The sequence below is a fragment of the Aethalodelphis obliquidens genome, unplaced genomic scaffold (genome assembly GCF_003676395.1).
Source record: "Aethalodelphis obliquidens isolate GAN/ISIS:26980383/991018 unplaced genomic scaffold, ASM367639v1 scaffold62, whole genome shotgun sequence".
NCBI lineage: Eukaryota > Metazoa > Chordata > Mammalia > Artiodactyla > Delphinidae > Aethalodelphis > Aethalodelphis obliquidens.
Window position 1 is genome coordinate 8625275 of NW_020838006.1, and position 19093 is coordinate 8644367.

At 46.6% G+C, this 19093-nt stretch overlaps 1 protein-coding gene across 3 annotated transcripts in view; it reads left to right on the forward strand.

Annotated features, from left to right (window-relative positions):
* The window catches only part of ITGA9 (integrin subunit alpha 9), a 353650-nt gene that overhangs the window by 62481 nt on the left and 272076 nt on the right, over positions 1-19093 (forward strand). For all 3 annotated transcript variants that reach the window (XR_003429002.1, XM_027088159.1, XM_027088160.1), the window contains exons 10-14: positions 1273-1378; positions 2147-2241; positions 6189-6279; positions 8496-8541; positions 14330-14484. Coding sequence is in view for 2 of the 3 variants with exons in the window: in XM_027088159.1 (XP_026943960.1) it covers positions 1273-1378; positions 2147-2241; positions 6189-6279; positions 8496-8541; positions 14330-14484 (493 nt within the window). In the remaining variant the exon portion in view is untranslated. The remainder of the gene's footprint in view (positions 1-1272; positions 1379-2146; positions 2242-6188; positions 6280-8495; positions 8542-14329; positions 14485-19093) is intronic.

Sequence of the window (19093 nt, forward strand, 5' to 3'; positions counted from 1 at the left end):
CTGTGTGATTTAAATGAGGATGTGGATATACAGTGCCTGGTACATACAAGGAATCAATGTTTCTCTCTTTCTTCACCACACTGATGGGAAGAAATCAACACATTTGTGTTGTGGGGCAGAGGTTTCGGTGACTTAAGAACTCATCACATCTTTACTGTTTGCAAGTTGTTTGAGTACAGTGGGAAAAAAATTTAGTTGTAATGAAAGCTTTGGGATGGCTTGTGGATGTACAGTGGGTCTGAGTACCTCTACCCGGGGGCAGGGTTAGACACTCTTGTGCCGCAAAACATCGTGTGTTTTTAAATATTTTATTTATTCATTCATTCATTCATTCATGGCTGCATTGGGTCCTAGTTGCAGCGCACAGGATCTTCTCTGCGCTCAGACTTCTCTAGTTGTGGCGCGCTGTCTCCAGAGTGCGTGGGCTCTGTAGTTTGCGGCAGGCGGGCTCTCTAGTTGAGGCGCCCGGGCTTAGTTGCCCTGTGACATGTGGGATCTTAGTTCCCCGACTAGGGATCGAACCCACGTCCCCTGCATTGGAAGGCAGATTCTTAACCACTGGACCACCAGAGAAGTCCCTCAGATGGTGTTTTAACGCTCTGATAGTCATGTGTCAATGATTTGGGGGTAAAGTGGGCATGGCTTTTAGTGACACCATCACCATTGACCCCTCCCTCTGTTGGTTGGTGTTTGCTTAGGAAATCCAAACCACACATGAAAATGGGCACAGTCGTGTGTCCTGTTATCACTGCTCCCACCCCTTAACCAAGAACTATTGGGTGTTGGGTTTTCTGAACCATGATTCCCTCTGCCAAGATTGCTAATACATGCACCCTACAAAACAGCTTTATAAATTTGTACCAGAAGGCAGAGGAGAGCAGAAATGGAAATATGTACTCCCTCTAAAACAACTTTGAGGATATCGCGGGGAGAGGAGACTGTGGGGACAAGCAGGTAGGTTGGTTAATAGGTTGGTGTATAGAGCATTAGGACAAGGGAGAGGTTTAGTCATCAGTGGCCGGCAGTGGGTCTCCTTCCCTCTAAAATGCATCTCAGGTGATCGGAGACCTTCATGTCACCCAGGTGGAAGGAGCTCATTTGGCCACCATCGGGTGTTGGGGGGGGATGTTTGGATGCCTGGGATTCTGCCCAGGTGTTTCCTGTCCATGGGTGTGCTGCAGGGCAGGGTGGCATTCCCGGCTCTGTTTTTTCATTCTTTTTTTGGTTATTCTGTTTGTTTTGTTTCCGTTTTCCCTCCATCCTGTTTCCCAGGGAGCCCTGGAGGAGCAGCTGGCCCTGAGTGGGGATGGCGCCTACAATGCACACTTTGGGGAGAGCATCGCCAGCCTGGGCGACCTCGATGATGACGGGTTCCCAGGTCAGTGAGCTCGTACCTGCCCTCTAACTTGCCCCTGTCGTGGGCGCTCCGGGGTCTGCCTGCCCATGGCAAGGCCCATCCATGTACACTGGGGAGAGGATGCCTGTTAGAAACCACATTTTCTGTGTAGACACAGGGCTGAGCCCTGAGCCCACTGGAGTTTTGCTTCCATGAAATCCCTTCTCATCAGCTCAGTGTTCTTTGCTATGTGTTTGTGGTGCAGTGAACGTTGCTGCTGGTCCATAGGGGCTTCTATGGCGGCCAAGTCTGAACCAGCTTCCTCTCACTACAAACCTTGCTTGTTTCTGAGCCTCTGATGCTCCACGATGCTCTGAGAGCATGGAGGAAGATCTAGTTGTCAGTTTGTGAGAGTAACGTTGATTTTTTTGGTAAAGGGAATACCATTTTATATAATTCCTTTACCCAAGAACAGAGTTGACTTTCTCAGTTATGCAATAACCATTGTCTATGGAGTTCCCTTCTCAGACAGACATTAGGGTGGGTGGTTGATATTTGCATTTCTTTTATTGGTTAGATCAGTAATTTATTCCTATGAGGATGAGGGAGAAATTTTCTGGAACTAACCTCTTCTCAGCTTCTATAATTTTCTTTCTACTTTTTTTTTTTCCTGCTGCTAAGAGATCATGTGCCTAGTTTAATGCTTGAACAAGCAACAACCAAGAAATTTCTAGACATCATGGCAGGAATTAGAGAATCCACCATTATGTTAATGGCTTTTCTAACCCAGAGCTGCTTTTCTCCCCCTAGATGTGGCCATTGGCGCACCCAAGGAGGATGACTTTTCAGGAGCGGTGTACATCTATCATGGTGATGCCGGTGGGATGGTCCCTCAGTACTCCATGGTAATTGGTGTGAAAGTGTCATGGTTGCTGTTCATACATTCATTCCACAGATACATACAACACACGGCGTTGTTCCTGCCTTCATCTTCCCCCCCCTCCAGTGGAAGACACAAACCATTGAGACTGCTTTTTAAATCAAAACATATTTATAGACTCCCGAGTTTGCTCATATCCAGGGAGGCATTCTGCCTACAAAAGATAAGATCCAAATTCTTAGCCAGAGTTAGAATGATTTATGTAAGAAGAGGTGGATTGCTTTTTCTGGTTACTGCTTTGTCAACCATCTGTGCTAAGCCAAAGGAATATCTTGTAAAATATAATCTAGGAAGACAGTGGTCCATGGAGGAGGGACGTGAAAGCTGTCACAGGGCTGTTGTCACAGTTGGCATTAAAACGGGGAGCTGGTCAAAGCCCTGGCCTCGTGCCCCAGACTTGGGAACGTGGAAGTGGTGAGTTCTGTTTTTTGCTATATCAGCTTGGAGTTCAGTCTTGCTGATGGTGGTAAGCCCAGCCCCTGGGAAAAAAGGAAGTCACTCTCTGGACAGAAGCATGGTCAGGATGTTTGTGGATGTCTGCATGTAGAGTGGCACAGGCCTGGGTCTTTCTGCCAGTGGGTCAGCAACAGAAAGGGACTGAGCATATGTCGAGAAATTTCCAATCAGCACCTGCTGATTTACTGAACATTTACTATGTGCTTACCGCCTCCTATTCATGCTGACATTTCTCGTCACCAAGAAACTTGCCTTGTATCTTGATTATTGCGAAGGAAACAAAACTTTGAACTGAGTCCTGTTCTTATAAAACGTTCTATAACATGAAATAGGAAAGTATCGAAAGTTGTCCACGTACTAAAGTCTCTAGGTAAGAAAAGGCTTTGCAAGTTGATTTTAAGAGGCGATGCATATGTGTAAGTTCAAGGTGTACGTTCCTAATTGTTCTTCCTGCAACAGATATGAGTTAGCTAATGAAGGGTTGAGGGCTGGCTGGTTTGCTGCCACTTGAGCCCAGATTCTCTCTGCTGGGCCTCCTGCTCAGCTCCGTGACTCTTGAAAGAGGCAGTTGCCAGGGGAGGTGCTGGCGAGAGCAAGGATGCTTCCTGAGCGCCTGCTCTGCCCTCTCACCTTTAGTCCTCAGAATAGCCTTGTGAGATGGGCACCTTGGTTATCCACCTTTTATTTACAAGGTGACTCCAGGCCAGGGAGGTTAATTAACATGCCCACGGTCACCAGCTAGGAAATGGCAATTTGACCATGAACCTTTGCCAGTCTGTCTCCCAAACCTCTTACTGCAACCACCGCCCTCAACTCCACATCGGGAAAAAGGAACGCTCAGGGAAGCTCAGTTGGAAAACTCAGAACTATGGAAGTTTATTTGTCTGTGAGGCATATATACTCTGAGGGGTATTTATCTACATGGACCATCCTCTGTGCATTAGAAATGAGTAGTGGTGGGAATAAACTCCTAGAGGATTTAGCTGAGGTGGCAGGAGGAAGAGGGCTCTGGGCACAGTTTGGGGGCCACATCCGTGTCTCAGGGGCTGCTCTACCCTGGGTCAGGGATGCTGTTCCCACTGTCACAAGCTGAAAGTCATCCAGGGAGCAGCCATCCTTGTGCCGCCATCGAGGTCACTCTCCATGCTTCCTCCTGGAAGCTTGTTCCCGGACCTGGGAAGCTAATCACACAGAGCGGCAGCCTGTGAGAGACCCCCAGCTTCCCCTCCTCTGGCGGCCCTCTCGTGTTTGTTGCATTGCTGGGCGGACTCCCTGCAGAGAACTGAGGTATAAATTTTGTGGTCAGCGCGGATTGTCTTTAGTAGGAAGCAGGGATCAGCAGCTGGACCTGTCCTGCCTTTGTCAGCACGCAGCCTGGCTCATTAGCTCTAACAAAGAGAAGTGGTTTGGGGCTCTTTAAAAAAAAAAAAGAAAAAAGAAACAACCATGATTACACGTTTCCAGACTCCTAATATGTATGTGATAAGGTTTGTGATTTTAAAGGAAGAAAAATCCTTTAACGCCAGGTTCTCTCCAGGGCCCAGGTCTGGACAGAGCGGGCATTGTGTGGGTGAACTACAGGAGGAAGTCAGAAACAAGTCTGGGCAAGGGAATCGCTTTTCTTTGGCCCAGATTGGTGTTATTTCTGCTGGATGCATTGTGAGATCAGGGTCTAAAGTTCTTCCATATAACTCTAACTCATTCCTCTTTCTCGAGTTTACCATGAAAAGTGTTGATTTTAAGATCCTCGTGCGCCTTTCTCAATTTGAGAGCCCTCCAGGCATGTCACGGCGGCCCCTGTGATCTTTCTCCTGCCATCAGGACACCGCATGTAAACCTGGTGAAGTGGAGGTTTCCCAAGGCTCCTGGTTTTCATTTAGAGTTATTAGCATCGAGCAGACTTATCTTCCTGGCTTTATGGCCTAATGGCCTGCAGATGTCTGTGGGATAACTTAAGCCTGCATCGCCACCCCCAAAAGGACCACCCCTTCACTCTTCCCTGCTTGTCTCAGCCACAGCATACCTTAGAAATGCAAACCCAGGGCAAGCTGCTGCTCACGTCATTGGACCTCAGAGCCGAGATGGTCTGCTTCAAGATGTGACTTTTAAGAAGCGTGCAGATGCACATCCGTGTTTCCTTAGACAGAGCCATTGGGGATGTGGGGCTCTGCCTGTTATCAAGAAACACTTCTTCAGTGTTTCCCTACAGTGTTCTGATTCGTGCTTTGATGCTTGCACATTTCCTGTTGGATGGTTTCACTGAGGTGGCAGGCAGAGGGTTATTAGCAGTTATTGGCTGCTGCAGGGTGGGGGAGTCCCTGCTGTCTCCATCTGTAAACCCTGTAGGAACACCTCCTCCCCATACTCGTGACTTCTTTGCAGGATGACTCGGTAAGGAAAAGGATAAGGCAAGAAAGCCCCAAGTGAGCCACGACTGTGTGTAAACCTGGTTCTGACATGGAGGTTGCTGTGTGGCATGAAAACAAAGCATTTCGCTTACCATCTACATCGAGGGCCTTGGGAGGGAAGCCTCCCCAGGGAGACTGTTTAGAGAAAGGGAAGAAAGAACAGGTCAGATCCCAGAACATGGCACTTTTCTGATTCAGGAAGTTTGATATCTTTGTGAGGAACTGTGCCACACAAGCATGGATGTGTGACAAAGCCTGGTTGTACAATGAATATTCTTGGACCAACACAGCATGTGTTGTGTTAGCATCTGTTGAACTTGATGAAGGAGAGATAAGTACAGATGTTCATGTGCCCTGTGGCAGAGGAGCTGTCAGTGCTGAATGGTTGGTTGAAGGCTGCCTTTTAGGAAGAAGGGTGGCTTCAGCTAAGTTTTTGGATTTCCTACAGTTTGTAGAAGGTTCAGGACCATGGAGTTCTAGATGTACTAGGTAGAGCTGTTTCATCCTGTCTGTGATGCTCAGGAGCCTGTAGATCTTTTGGTTGGCTTGATCGAGAGCTGTCGTGCTAATTCCTGTCCACCTAGGGAACAGATGACGTGTGCCTCTTAGGAGTGTTCCATGTTTAGTACATGTTTGGGTAGAGAGATATAAGGACAATATGTTCTTAGAATTTCAGCCAGCTATACCTGTATAAACACAAAAGAGAACCTCCCTTAGAAACGGAAGTTAACCTTGATCCACTTGGAACTTCATTCAACACATCAAAACACTAACACACTCATCTAGGTGGCTTTTTCATTAGCACTGAGCTTAGAAAAAATTTTAAATGGTGACATTTGACTAAGGCAAGTAATAATAAAGGAGTGCGTGGTCTTCAACTGCCTGCTAAAGCCCCCTACCCCCTGCCCCGATAAAATTCGGACTATGATTTTTTTCTTTGAACAACTTCAAGATCAGGTGTCCAGGGAAGCTGCCCTAAAACAGTCACTGGTTCTTATTTGTGACCGTGCTCCTTCTGGTGACTCAATCTCTCTATTATCTGTTTCAGAAACTTTCTGGGCGGAAGATAAGTCCAGTCCTGCGGATGTTTGGTCAGTCCATATCAGGAGGCATTGATATGGATGGAAATGGCTATCCCGGTAAGCTATTTTTCTTTAAAAGCATATGAGATAAGCAAAGATAACCAGTCTGGTAAGCGTGATCACAGATGTGACCTGTATTTAGGATTAGGAAAATTCATACAGTAGAATAGGGTATTTTGCTTGGTGTTTGACTTTTAAGATGAAAGTAGTGTTAAAGTTTATTTTTCAGTTTTAAAATGTTCTACTCCAAAGGGTTTAAGCACCAGGAAGGTGGATTTTTGCAGTAATTTCTGTGGCAGCAAGTCTTTCTGCTAAAGACCAAAAGCACTCCCCACATTTAAAATGATAACCAGTGAAGCCTCATGTTTGCCTTGGTATTTGAGCATATTCGGAGGCGTCTTCCTCTCGAGAATGAAGAAGGCACTGAGCAACCCCCCACCCCCACCCCCACCGTGAGACAAGTATTGAAAGAAACACTTGGAGCAGGAAGAAAACCATGTCATATGTCATCTCCCTGACGGACAAAACAGACCTTCACCATTCAAGGCTGGCTGGCTTGTCTTCAGGGTTAATTAATGCCTTGTGGTGACTGAGACTGAAGAAAAATGTACGATTTCAAACCCCAATCCCAAGTGATATCCGGTGTAGGTAAAATTGACTGGGCAATGGAGTAGTGGTTCCTTTGCTGCCTGAAGGGAATGGAGTAGGTGAGGTGAGGAAACAAAGAGAAGAATTTGGAAAAACCCCAAATCATCATGGAATTCAGAAGAAATGTCCCTGAAACTCTAGGTCATCTTGCTATCTTGAGAAAGTGTTTCTTTCCATTTAAAATGCCTCAGAAGGATCTATGAAAATGAATGCAATCTTGTACGAGTCTTTTTAGGTTTGAGAAAGCAGTTCTTGTTCTGGGCAATTTGTAGCCATCCCTAAATAATACCTACCATTGGTTTAACACTCTGATATGTGCAGAATGCTTCCCTGTGCAATGTACATCATATAGTTACCCCATAGGTAGCTAAAGATGGGGGTGTCTCCCCAGTTTACAGACAAGGATACTGAGCCTCAGAGAACTAAGGGCACCAGAGACCACATCATTGTGGACAGGGACCCAGGCTGCTTCTCTGTAGTTGCACGGTGAGCAGGTATGGTCACACTTCACGACGGATGTGGATTTCTTACCTTGCATTTTTCCTAAAAGAAATGGCAAGTGCGTCGGGTTCTTTTATTTTCAAATATCCAGGCAATTTAAAAAGGCTATTAGAAAATAGCAAAATTAACAAGCATACCCAAGTGCAGAAATTTTAGCAGCCCTGCAATCCACAGATATGCTCTTTGTTTTTCCTTAATGAGGACGTCGTGTAGATGTAGGGATTCAGATGCTTGGTTCTGTGAAGTAGTCATGGGAACCGCAGGGCTGAGAGGTTTATATTTGAGGGGAGGAAAGGCAGAGAGCTGTTGGATGAATGCATACTTCCTAAATTAAATTTTTTAGGAATAAACATTACCAGCTAACACTTGTCTTGATTTATAGTTTGCCAAGTATTTTCATGAGTTTTCTGATTTTAATATCTGATTTAACATATTTAATAAATATATCGAACAAGTGTGTAATAAATATATTCTGATTTAAATATTATGAAATATTGTCAACTTTTGAAGAAGACAGTGGGGATAATTATCTCCATTGTGCAGACAAGGACACAGAGAGACTCCGGGGTCACATAGAGTGAGGGGTGGAACGGAGATGATTCACATGTTCTACAGAACTTAGAGCTTTTCCCAAGAGTCATTTAATTCCAAGTGTCCCCCTCTCTGATTCCCTGATGTCCAAAATAAATATAATGTGAGCCACTTACATAATTTAAAATATTCTAGTAACCACTAAAAAGATAAAAAGAAACAGGTGAAATTAATTTTCATAATGTTAATTTAGCCCAATGTATCCAACACATTATCATCTCAACGTACAATCAGTATAAAAATTATTAATGAGATCATTAATGTTTTTTGGTACCAGGTCTTTAAAATTGTTTCATGTCTTACACATACAGCACATCTCAGTGCAGACCAGCACGTTTTGGGGTCTCAGCAGCAACATCTGGTGATTGACTGCTATATGGGGCAGTGTGGCTGTAACTCCTACAAAGTCATTTCAGAGCCCAGGGGTGCCCCCTGACCTTGAGGCTGGCCTCCATTGCTGTGGAGCCTCTTGACAGCGGGTGGGTGAAATGGGCTTCAGCAAGTTTCTGAATCTGTAAACTTGTGGTTTTCAGATGTAACTATTGGAGCTTTCATGTCGGACAGTGTGGTTCTCCTAAGGTGAGATGCTTCTCTCTTTCCTCTTGGCTCTTCGTGGGTGAGGGATGGAATTTGGTGGGGAAGGGGGGCCCAGGGGAGTTATTCATCATTAGTCAGCAGTCACTCTGCCCTGTTCCTTGCAGGCAGAGGTGCTTGGTAAGTGCGAATGCTGCCTTTGTTTTTTCATTCTTGTTATCCTCTATCCCGGGGTTTCCAGCTGGTGGGCCTTGAGTGGTTTACGTGTGTAAGAGGATAGCATCCTCTAGGATGCTAGAAGCTCCTCTAGGAGCTTCTAGGAAGAGTTGGGGTTTTTGCCTTTTGCTGTGAACAGTCCCTTCCATAGATGTGCTCTATACATAGTGTCATTTCCTGTGGGCGCCATGAAACTGCTCTATCCCATCTCTTCATCCCTGCACCCTTCATCCCGGCTCTCCCACCTTGTAGTCCCCAGCCCCCCAGGGCCTGGGAGCCTCCTGCCCCCTCATTCTTTGGTGGCAGCAGAGGGTGAGGGACATGAGCTCAGGCCCAGTCCTCGCTGTGAAGCCCATGCAGTCTGGATCTTTCCTGCAAAGGCCAGCGGGCTGCTGGCCTACCCATGAACCCTCTCCAAGTATTTCTGTCTCTGTGACTCAGAGAAGGCAACATTACACTTTGGAGCGGGAGCCAACTCATAGGTTTTGTTAACAACCTGATTTCAGAACTTTCTAAAATAGGCTAGTAGGCTCTTAGAGCTGGAAGGGATCCCAGAGGCCATGGATTGCCACACCCTAGATTCCTCTTGTTCAGCAGGGCCTTCCTCTGAGTCTCCACCATAGTACCACACAGCCTCCTCTAGAAGGACGTAGTGCCCAGGGTGGGGATTAGTAACTTCTGAGGGGACCAGTTCACCCACAGGTAATGAAAAATGTTAAATTGTTCAAGCTAGTTACTTTGCACACACTTAACTGACAAATGCTAATTTCAAGGTTTGTCATATTGGCAGCAGTCAGAAAATCCATGTGTAACTTACTTTTTCAAGATGATGATCATAAAATTCCTGAGTCAGAAATGACTCTGCTACTCCAGGAATTATAATACTTCTAATATCAACCACTACTCATTTATTGAGCACCACGGTGAGCAGAGAATTGTGGGGAAACATAATATTTCAGGCATTGTGCATTCTACACCAAGGGGATTAGTTAAAGCAAGCCATAAATACATCATAAAACCTCAGCTATATAATATGTGATAGGTGCTATATGAACAGTATAGATAATAAATATTCTAAGGATTTAGAAAAGATGATGAACAACACCCTAGGGATGCTCTAGACAGAGACTTGGATCATATTTTCTCATCAAGACACATAGCCTCAAGGGCCTTTGGCTTTCAAGTTCTTTCTTTCCTAAGAGTTGGCTTAACATGGCCAATCATGTTGGAAATGAAATGAATAAATTTAATATGACATCCCCCCCCACCACCACCGCCTGACAAATGTTAAATTGTTAAAGAGGCAGAATAGCCTTAAGGTTAAGGGTGTAAACTCTGGGGCAAGGTGGTCTGGGCTCAAACCCTAACTCTGCCCTTACAAGGTGAGTTTCCTGGGCAAGTCTGGTAACCTCTGCTTCAGGATTGTCATCTGTTAAAAAGGCAATAATAGTACTTACCTCACTGGGTATCATAAGTTCTTATGAGAGCTCAGTGAGCTAGAACAGTGCCTGGTTTAAGTGCCCAGTAAATGTTAGCAGTTCTGACATCAGTTGGGTTTAATTTGCCTGCCTCAAAGTCTGCTTCTTGGTCCCCTATCTTCCATATAACAGCCCTTCAGTATTTGAAGGTGGCGGCTGTGTCCCTCGGGTGGTGACTTCAGTAAGATGGGTCCTTTAATTACTCCCACGGGACTGGATTTCTACTTTATCACCCTTCTTCTGGGTTGGTAGTTTTTCAGGTGGAACAGCTTTCATAGCTCCAGATGGTTGCGGTTGGACTTGTGAAGCCAGGGCTCTGGCTGGTGGCCTCACGAAGTCATTTTCCCTCCCTCACTCTTCTGAGCAGGGTGCCCTGGCTTCTCAAGATTCCCCTTGAATAAAACGTGTTCCCCCACTTCTCTTTGTGGAAACCAGGCCCTCTCCAAACTGGGAGCTTCTGGCACAAAAGGCACATCTCATAGGTTCTGCATTTTCATCATTCTTGTATTTTATAAGCTTGTAGCTGTGAGCTCTAACCCAGAGGGGCTTGTCTCCTTTTGTCCTCTGTCGTGAGGGACAGCCCTCCCCAGGGGTGTAAACATAAAGCGTAAACATAAAGCGAGGCAGTGACACGTGGATGGGAGACCACAGACCCCAGCCTGGGATGGAGGGTTGAATCGGATGAGGTGAATTCTAACGGGGCCAGATGTAGAGTCCATGGAAGAGAATGCCTGGAAGCACTCCTGGGGAGGGGAGGCTTTAGGAGCAGGGCCAGGAGCACCGGCTTGGATGGGGAGGTCCGCGGAAGGCCGTGACAGCTACTCTAGGGGTGCCAAGCTCACCATATCCCATTCCCTCATTCATTCTGCTCTGTGCATTGACCTGTTGAGACATGAAGTAGCTCCCTGGAGTAATGGATGGCTTTGGGGATATCCCAGTTAGTGGTCTAACACCTTCACCAGGGTGCAGGCTCATTATGTGTCCCCCCCGACCCCGTCTCTGCCCTGCAAGCAACATGACCCCACAGAAGGCCAGGGTCACTGGAGCAACACCACGTCAGAAAGTATTCTGACTGGTTTTATTATTTACCTGGAAGTTAAATATCAGGATCAAATCAAATATCAGAATTTGAACTATCCGAGAAGCATCAGAAAGAAGTATTCCATGGAAAAAGAAGATGTGGTGTGTGTATATATATATATACACACACAATGGAATATTACTCAGCTATAAGAAAGAATGAAATGCCGTTTGCAGCAACACGGATAAACCTAGAGATGATCATACTAAGTGAAGTAAACCAGGCAGAGAAAGACAAATACCATATCTCACTTATAGGTGGAGTCTAAAAAAATGATACAAATGGACTTATTTACAAAACAGAAATAGAATCACAGACATAGAAAACAAATTTCTGGTTACCAAAGGGGAAAGGTGGGGGGAGGGATAAATTAGGAGTTTGGGATTAACATACACACACTACTATATAGAAAATAGATAAACAACAAGGTCCTACTGTATAGCACAGGGAACTACACTCAATATCATATAATAATCTATAAGGGGAAATAATCTGAAAAAGAATAGATATATGTATATGTGTAACTGAATCCCTTTGCTGTACACCTGAAACTCACACAACATTGTAAATCAACTATATTTCAATTAAAAAAAAAGTATTCCAGCCACCAGCTTCTTTAAAGTCTCAAGCACATTTGCGGTGCTGTCTTTGGGTGCCCCTTTGCTTTCATCTCAGACTGTGAAACCCAGTCTCCCGCCCCCCAGGGGTGTGGGTTGGCCAAGCTCTGCCCTCGGGAAGTTTGTTCTCTGGGATTAGCTTGAGAGGGCAGGCCTGGTGTTAGGGTGATAGGCGCTTGGTGTTAATGCCATTGAAGATTAAAGGAAGTGATCAGAGAGGCTTATGAAAGATTTCTGGGCTTTTCCTGGTCCAAAAACAATACTTGGAGTTGAAACAAAAAGGCTTGAGGGAACTGATCTGATGGATGTTGGAGATGTGCTTGTGAAGGTCCTGGTCTGTCATTTCAAAGGACTGTTGTTTTTTTTTTAAACAATGGCTCATGGAGGTCCTATTGTCTGTACCACTCACTTCTGCTTCCTACTCACCTCGCCTTCCCCTGCCAGGCTCTGCCAGGAGAAGAAGTGTCCTCCCCACGAGGGGGTCCTGGGGTGATAGGAGGGCCTGGGCTGCTTTTGTGCAGTGACTGGCAGGACACATGGGCAGCTGGGGTTCTCACAGGGTGGACGCCCTGTTTTGTGAAACTTTGGCTCCTCCTGTGGTTTTCAATCCCTTGGCCTGGAGAGGAGGTTTCACCCATTTAACAAGGTTTTTTTTTTTGTTTTAATTTTTATTGGAGTATAGTTGATTTACAGTGTTGTGTTAGTTTCAGGTGTACAGCAAAGTGAATCAGTTATACATATACATATATCCACTCTTTTTAAGATTCTTTTCCCATATAGGCCATTGCAGAGTATTGAGTAGAGTTCTCTGTGCTATACAGTAGGTCCTTATTAGTTATCTATTTTATATATAGTAGTGTGTATATGTCAGTCCCAATCTCCCAATTTATCCCTCCCACCCTTTCCCCCCGGTAACCGTAAGTTTGTTTTCTACATCTGTGATTCTATTTCTGTTTTGTGAGTAAGTTCATATAACAAGCGTTTTTGAATACTTACTCTCCTGGGAATATCAGGATGAACTCACCAGGATTCCCACCACCCTCGGAGGGCCTACAGGGCAGGTGGAGCGGGTTTGGAAATGGACAGTGACCTTAATTACTAGATGAGGCGAGGTGTGAACACAGTGTCGGGAACACAGAGAAGGAAGACATCCAAGTGCCAGGGGTGCTAAGGAACACTCGAGCATTTTCCAAGGATGAACCCAGAAGGAAGTTGGAAAACCGGATATTGGATTTCTTCCAGGCAGCACTGTTGTCTGGCTTCCGTTAGACCTACAGCTGTATCTGCTCTGGGATCCTGCAGTTCCTTTCTACCTGTCACAGCTGTTCCTCTCTTGACCCATGTCTCAAGGCAGTGCTGGCAATAGTGAAATCCCCTAACCCCATCTGGGCCATGCAGCTCCTCGCTTCCTTTTTTCTCTGAGGTTTTCCTTAACGCTTTCTTTTCTCAGAGTTGGTGTTGGTCCTGGTTCCCATCTGTCTTGTCCCCCTGGATGCTCTTTGTGGGATCACTGAACACAAGTGAGGTCATTGTTCTCAAGCTGCTAATGCCCCTTAATCTTGTTATGTCACCCCAGTGGCGTGAAGGCCAGGGCTCCTTGGAGGTAAAAGGGTCTTTTTGTGAGGCCTGGAGGGGAGAAGGTTAAGCCATAGCTTAGGTGAACCGTCCCTCAGCAGATGTTTGCAACAAGAGCAGAATGGTGTGATTCACTCTCTGCTTCTGTTGGGGAGCCCCCGGGGAGTCCCCAGAAGGCCAGCAATGATGGATGGAGTCCATCCATCAGGCCCTGGGGGATGATCCCTGTCGGTGAGAGGAGTGTGCTTGTTTATTGGGTTTCACTTTTGGTCCCACCACCAGGCAGGTTGGTTTCTTCAGCTCTAAAGTGCTTTGGTGTTACCAGCTGGGACTCCATTCATCAAGGTCTTTTAGAAAAATACTTAATTAATTGATGGGAGTAAATGAAGAGAGTAGGTTTGACCCACTGGATGGGACTTTGCAGTTCATGCTTGTAATGGCAGTAAATGCTTTGGGGAATTCCTGCTTATGTATCTATCTCTTGAGTCACAGCATCCCCTATAGGGACGCCTCTTAAATCTATTCCTATCTTCCTAGTATAATGGAAATCAGAACTTAACTGGTGAAATTTTAAATAATCTCTCAGCATCTTGTGGTTCATTTACGGCTTCAAGCAGATAGATGTGTTTTGTTAACAACTAACTTGCCTTCATTATTGGGAAGATAATGATTCATTTATTGGGAAATAAGCTGAGAAACCGGAGAAAAGGATTTGCAGAGCACCCTGGCCATTCTCTCTTGGGCTGTTTCACACTTTAATTAGAGGCTGGGCTGAAGCCCTGGGATTTGTCCTGTTGGTTTACTTCTCATTTGGTTCTGAGTGCTGCTCTTCACCGTGACTAAGTCGCCTTCCTCTTGACCTGTAGGGCGAGACCCGTCATCACGGTGGATGTCTCCATCTTCCTCCCCACCTCCATCAACATCACGGCGCCCCAGTGCCACGATGGCCAGCAGCCTGTGAACTGCCTGAATGTCACCGCCTGCTTTAGCTTCCACGGCAAGCACGTTCCGGGAGAAATAGGTAAAGAGCCACCGAGTCAAGGCTCAGCATAGCCATCTTAGCTGGAGTGGGCATGTGGGGTCATGGGAAGCCAGGGGATGTTTCTGGGGTTCCCTCCTGCTGTGCATCCCAGCTGGTTTTGTAGGCAGCAGGCCCACAGGCTAGATGCCCTTTCCCCTGAGGTTCCCCCTCTTCTTTTCTTACCATTGTTTTTCCAATTCATTGCAACCTCTAGCTCTCAGACAAATAATATTTGACTCTAAGCATCCTTTCTGCAAATTTCCATGGACCAGACTGAAACCTCACTGGGCCACGTGTGGGATAGGTGGTGGGGCTTGTGGAAATGCAGTGAATAGCCTGGCCCTTCTGGAACATTCCATGCAGTTAGAAAAAAGAAGTGGTGGGACTTTGGAGGCTCTCCCTTGAGCTTGCAACACCAGTCAGATGTCAGGGGCTTGTGTTCTTTACTGTGGAATCAGAGACCGAGGATGGGTGGTGGGATTAGGATTGCTGAGTTTTACAAAGGCTCGGGCTTCCAAAAGGTGGGGAAGCTGCTTTGTTAGCTTCAGATGTTGGAGAAGGGGCAGGCGAACCCTGGCCAGTGGCAGCTGTCCCTGCCGTTTCTCTGACTGGGAGAGGGCGACTTGCTGGCCCAGCTCCAGAGACTGGGCCAAGCCCAGGAACAAAATAGGATCAGTGTGTATTAGAATTCAAAGTGTGTGATCACCTGAAGGAAATGAATCTGGAGCAGCTGTGCAGATTAAGAGGTCTTTTAACTTGAGAGACATTGAATAATAGAAAGTAGAGTTCCAGGAAAATGAAACAAAACAAAACAAAACAATAAACACCACCACTATTAAGGACCTGGACTCATTGAATTTCTTAGACAGTTTTTGTGTCATGAGTGTCTCCCCTCCCTACTCACTGTGTAGTCCTTGGACCAGCAGTATCAGCATTTCCTGGGAGCTTGTTAGAAATGCAGAATCGGAGGCCCTGATCTGAACCTCTGAACCAGAAACTGGATTTAGATCCCCACAAGATGCTAGTACACATTTAAGTTTGAGAAGCTCTGCTCTGGAGCACATGTATGTGGGCGCCCAGACACGCAGAGCTCACGGTGCACACACTATTCCATTTCTCTGCTGCACCTTGAATGCTCTACCTTATTTAACAATATGCTAATCCTTCTAGGCTGTTTCATTGGCATTTCTCTTGATCTTCAGGTGGATTGAATAAGCTCAACAATGAAGCCTTGTGTTTTTTATATGGATTTTTGAAAAAGAACTTAGAAATTTCAAAACTGAATATAAATTTACTGTGAACTTGGGACTTGGTTAGTGAGAGAGGACTAACAAACTTTTTGTGTGCAACCCAGTGAGAAAAAGATACTTGGTCCGGATCATACAGGTCTCGGTGAAGCCAAGAGTTGAATTCTGGTCTGATGATACTATTGCTTTCCAAAAATGATTTCCCACCACCTCCCTAATTGTTTAAGGCACCACAGTCTCTAGGAAAAAAATGTTCTGATGGTCTTGGGACTCATATATCCTCTGCCTAATTAGATGGTGTGTCCTTTATCAATACCAACTTGTGATGTAGTTGAACTCCATTAAGGAACATTTTAAAGGAATTGTTGAGTTGAAGATTACTTCTGTTGTGTTTAAAAATAAGCAGAACTACTCTACAATTCTAAGAACAGCAAGCAATTAATAGTTCATGTGTGTGTTCATTTGACAAATATTTACCGTTCGCCTGCACGGGCCAGCCGTGTCCTCACGGAGTTTTTAATGGGAATTAGAAGGAGTTTCTGTTTTGATCCTGAAGCTGCATACACAGTTTTCAGACTCAATAACTACATCACTGTGGTGGTGAAAATGGAGGTAAGTTGGGTAGAGCAGGAATAGAGGAGAAGAAATCAAGATGCAAATTTTGAGCGAGAGTGATTTCAGAGCATATGAGATCAGTGGGAGAGCAAACTCTGATTTGTAGGTTCAGGGGCTGAGCCAGGAGGAGATGTGGGTTTCTCCTCATGCTGCCCCCCACAAGTGGCTCCTTCTGGAACCCCAGTCATTGACCCCAGCCACCAGGGCCCCTTTCATTGACCCTGGTCATCGGGGACCCTTTCCTTGACCCCAGTCATTGGGGCCCCTTTCATTGACCTCCAGGCAGAATTATAATTAAGGTCCAGGCTAGCAATGGCCCTTCAGTGCTGGGGTATGATGGAAGAGACAGGCTGTCAGATGACATCCAGTGTTGCCTTCATGGGCAGCAACCTGGCTAATGTCCACCTTAGGATGTGGAACGTTGAGCAGGAGCACCTGCCCCAGTGCAGGTTACTTCCTTACCCTCCATCTGCCACATGGGTTCATTGATGAAATTAGACATCCCTTGACAGTCTAAGGGGATGTTTGCCCACATTTATTTAAGATTCAGGCATGAAGAGGATGATAACTGGAGACTTTGGGTATTCGTAGGGCAAAGCAGGAAATTTTCTGTCCCTGGCATTTTCTGTTCCTTCCCCTGCCATTCAGGGAAATGAGCTATATCTCAGCCTTCGCAGTAAAGGGAGAAATGTAGAAATCTGCCGCAAAATAAGCTGGCAGGGGAATACAGAGAGTTTGAGGAGGGAATTATGGGAAGTCATGATGGTGTGATGAGGAATCAGGTGGAGGCAAAGTAGCCAGGTGGATCCAGATGTGGGCAGAGTGCAGCATAGAAGCAGCCCCTTGGTTCTGTACCACCGGGAAGATCAGGTCCCCTGTTTCCATATCCAGGAAGGATGGGAGCACCTTCAGCACACAGACATCCTCCTCTCTCCTCCAGGCCCAGCAGCCAGTGCTGGCCAGCTCAGTGTCATTGCTCAGGCCTCTGTGTTGGGAGCCCAGGGCTGGAACTCCAGTTATGAGCCTTCCTTGCTCTCACTGCTGGCAGCTGCACAAGAGCATGTTAGTGGTGGTTTTGGCATGGCATGCTTGGCAAGTGGGCATCTTCTAGGCACCTCTCAGTGTCTGCATTTCCAGAGCTGAGTCTGTCAGCAGAATGGCTGCATTTGGGCAAGACAGCCTGGACAGTGCAATAAAGAGGCGCCAGTTGTGTGCTAGGTACTTCGGAACAGTTGTCCGAAGTGGCATATATCTGCTGGCACCGAAGTGGCATATATCTGCTGCGGGACCACCCTGGGGATGTCTTGGGGGGCCGTAAGCAGTTGACATTATAGTCATCTCTTTGGTTTTTTCTCTCCCTTGGGACCTGATGGGGCTGAAGCATACACACAGAGAAGGGACTCCTTTTGCCTCTTCATTTTCTGTGTTGGTAATGGAAAAACCAAAGCTCCCACTTGGTCACAGAACATTCAGGGCCAGCTGATGACCCAAGCCACTAGAGGGGCTGCTGCCGCTTCTGGCAATGCTGTGGGAACTACAGAGGTTCTTTACGGGGGTGACTTTGCCTTGGCGCCAGTGACAGCTTGGCAGGGTCCATTCAGGAAGATGGAAACCACACCAGTTATTTTAACAGAGAGCGTTTAACGTTTGGAATCAGTTAAGCAGGTCATGGAGGACCCGGAAGTAACTGCAGGAAGCAGCCACCACTTCTAGGTCTGCATCAGGGATCTCAAAGGTGGTTTCCAGACCGGCTGCCACAGCAGTACATGGAATCTTGTTAGACATGTGAATTCTGCCTGATTTGGAAACTCTGAGGGTGGGGCCCAGCAAAACGTGTTTTAAAGGAATTTTTTTAATATATAAAAATTTATTTATTTATTTACTGGCTGAGTTTGGTCTTTGTTGCTGCATGTGGGCTTTCTCTAGTTGTGGCCAGCCGGGGCTACTCTTTGTTGTGGTGCACAGGCTTCTCATTGCAGTGGATTCTCTTGTTGTGGAGCATAGGCTCTAGGCACGCAAGCTTCAGAAGTTGTGGCTCACGGGCTCTAGAGCGCAGGCTCAGTAGTTGTGGCTCACGGGCTTTGTTGCTCTGTGGCGTGAGGGATCTTCCCGGACCAGGGCTCGAACCCGTGTCCCCTGCATTAGCAGGCGGATTCTTAACCACTGCACCACCAGGGAAGCCCGCAAAATGTGTTTTAACAAGCTTGCAGCTGGCTTAGGTTTGAGAACCTCTGGTCAAGGGGAACAAAGGGAAAAGGTTATACACGTGGGGGACCACTTCCTTGGGGTCATCAGAACATAGAAGCTTGGAGAAGCGACCTTGCGGACCTGGCATCTAAACCTCAGAAGAGGGGACAGTGGCTGGTGCTGCTGGTACCTCAGAGGGGTGCAGTGAGGCTGGTTCTGAGGTGTGGGGGAAACATGAAACGAGAATTAACTGCTGTTGGAGGCGGCCACCATGGAAAACTGTCGCTGGGTTAAGCTCATGGGAAGCCCCTTCCCCTCTTCCAGCCTTGCAGCCTCCCTCAAGCTCTCCATGTCTGCAGGGCCTCCCAGAGAGCTACTGGCAAGGCAGAAGTGAGGTTTGCAGAGTCCCAGCCGAGCAGAGCAGCAGCTTCTTTTTTTTTTTTTTTTTTTTGCGGTACGCGGGCCTCTCACTGTTGTGGCCTCTCCCGTTGCGGAGCACAGGCTCCGGACGCGCAGGCTCAGCGGCCATGGCTCATGGGCCCAGCCGCTCCGTGGCATGT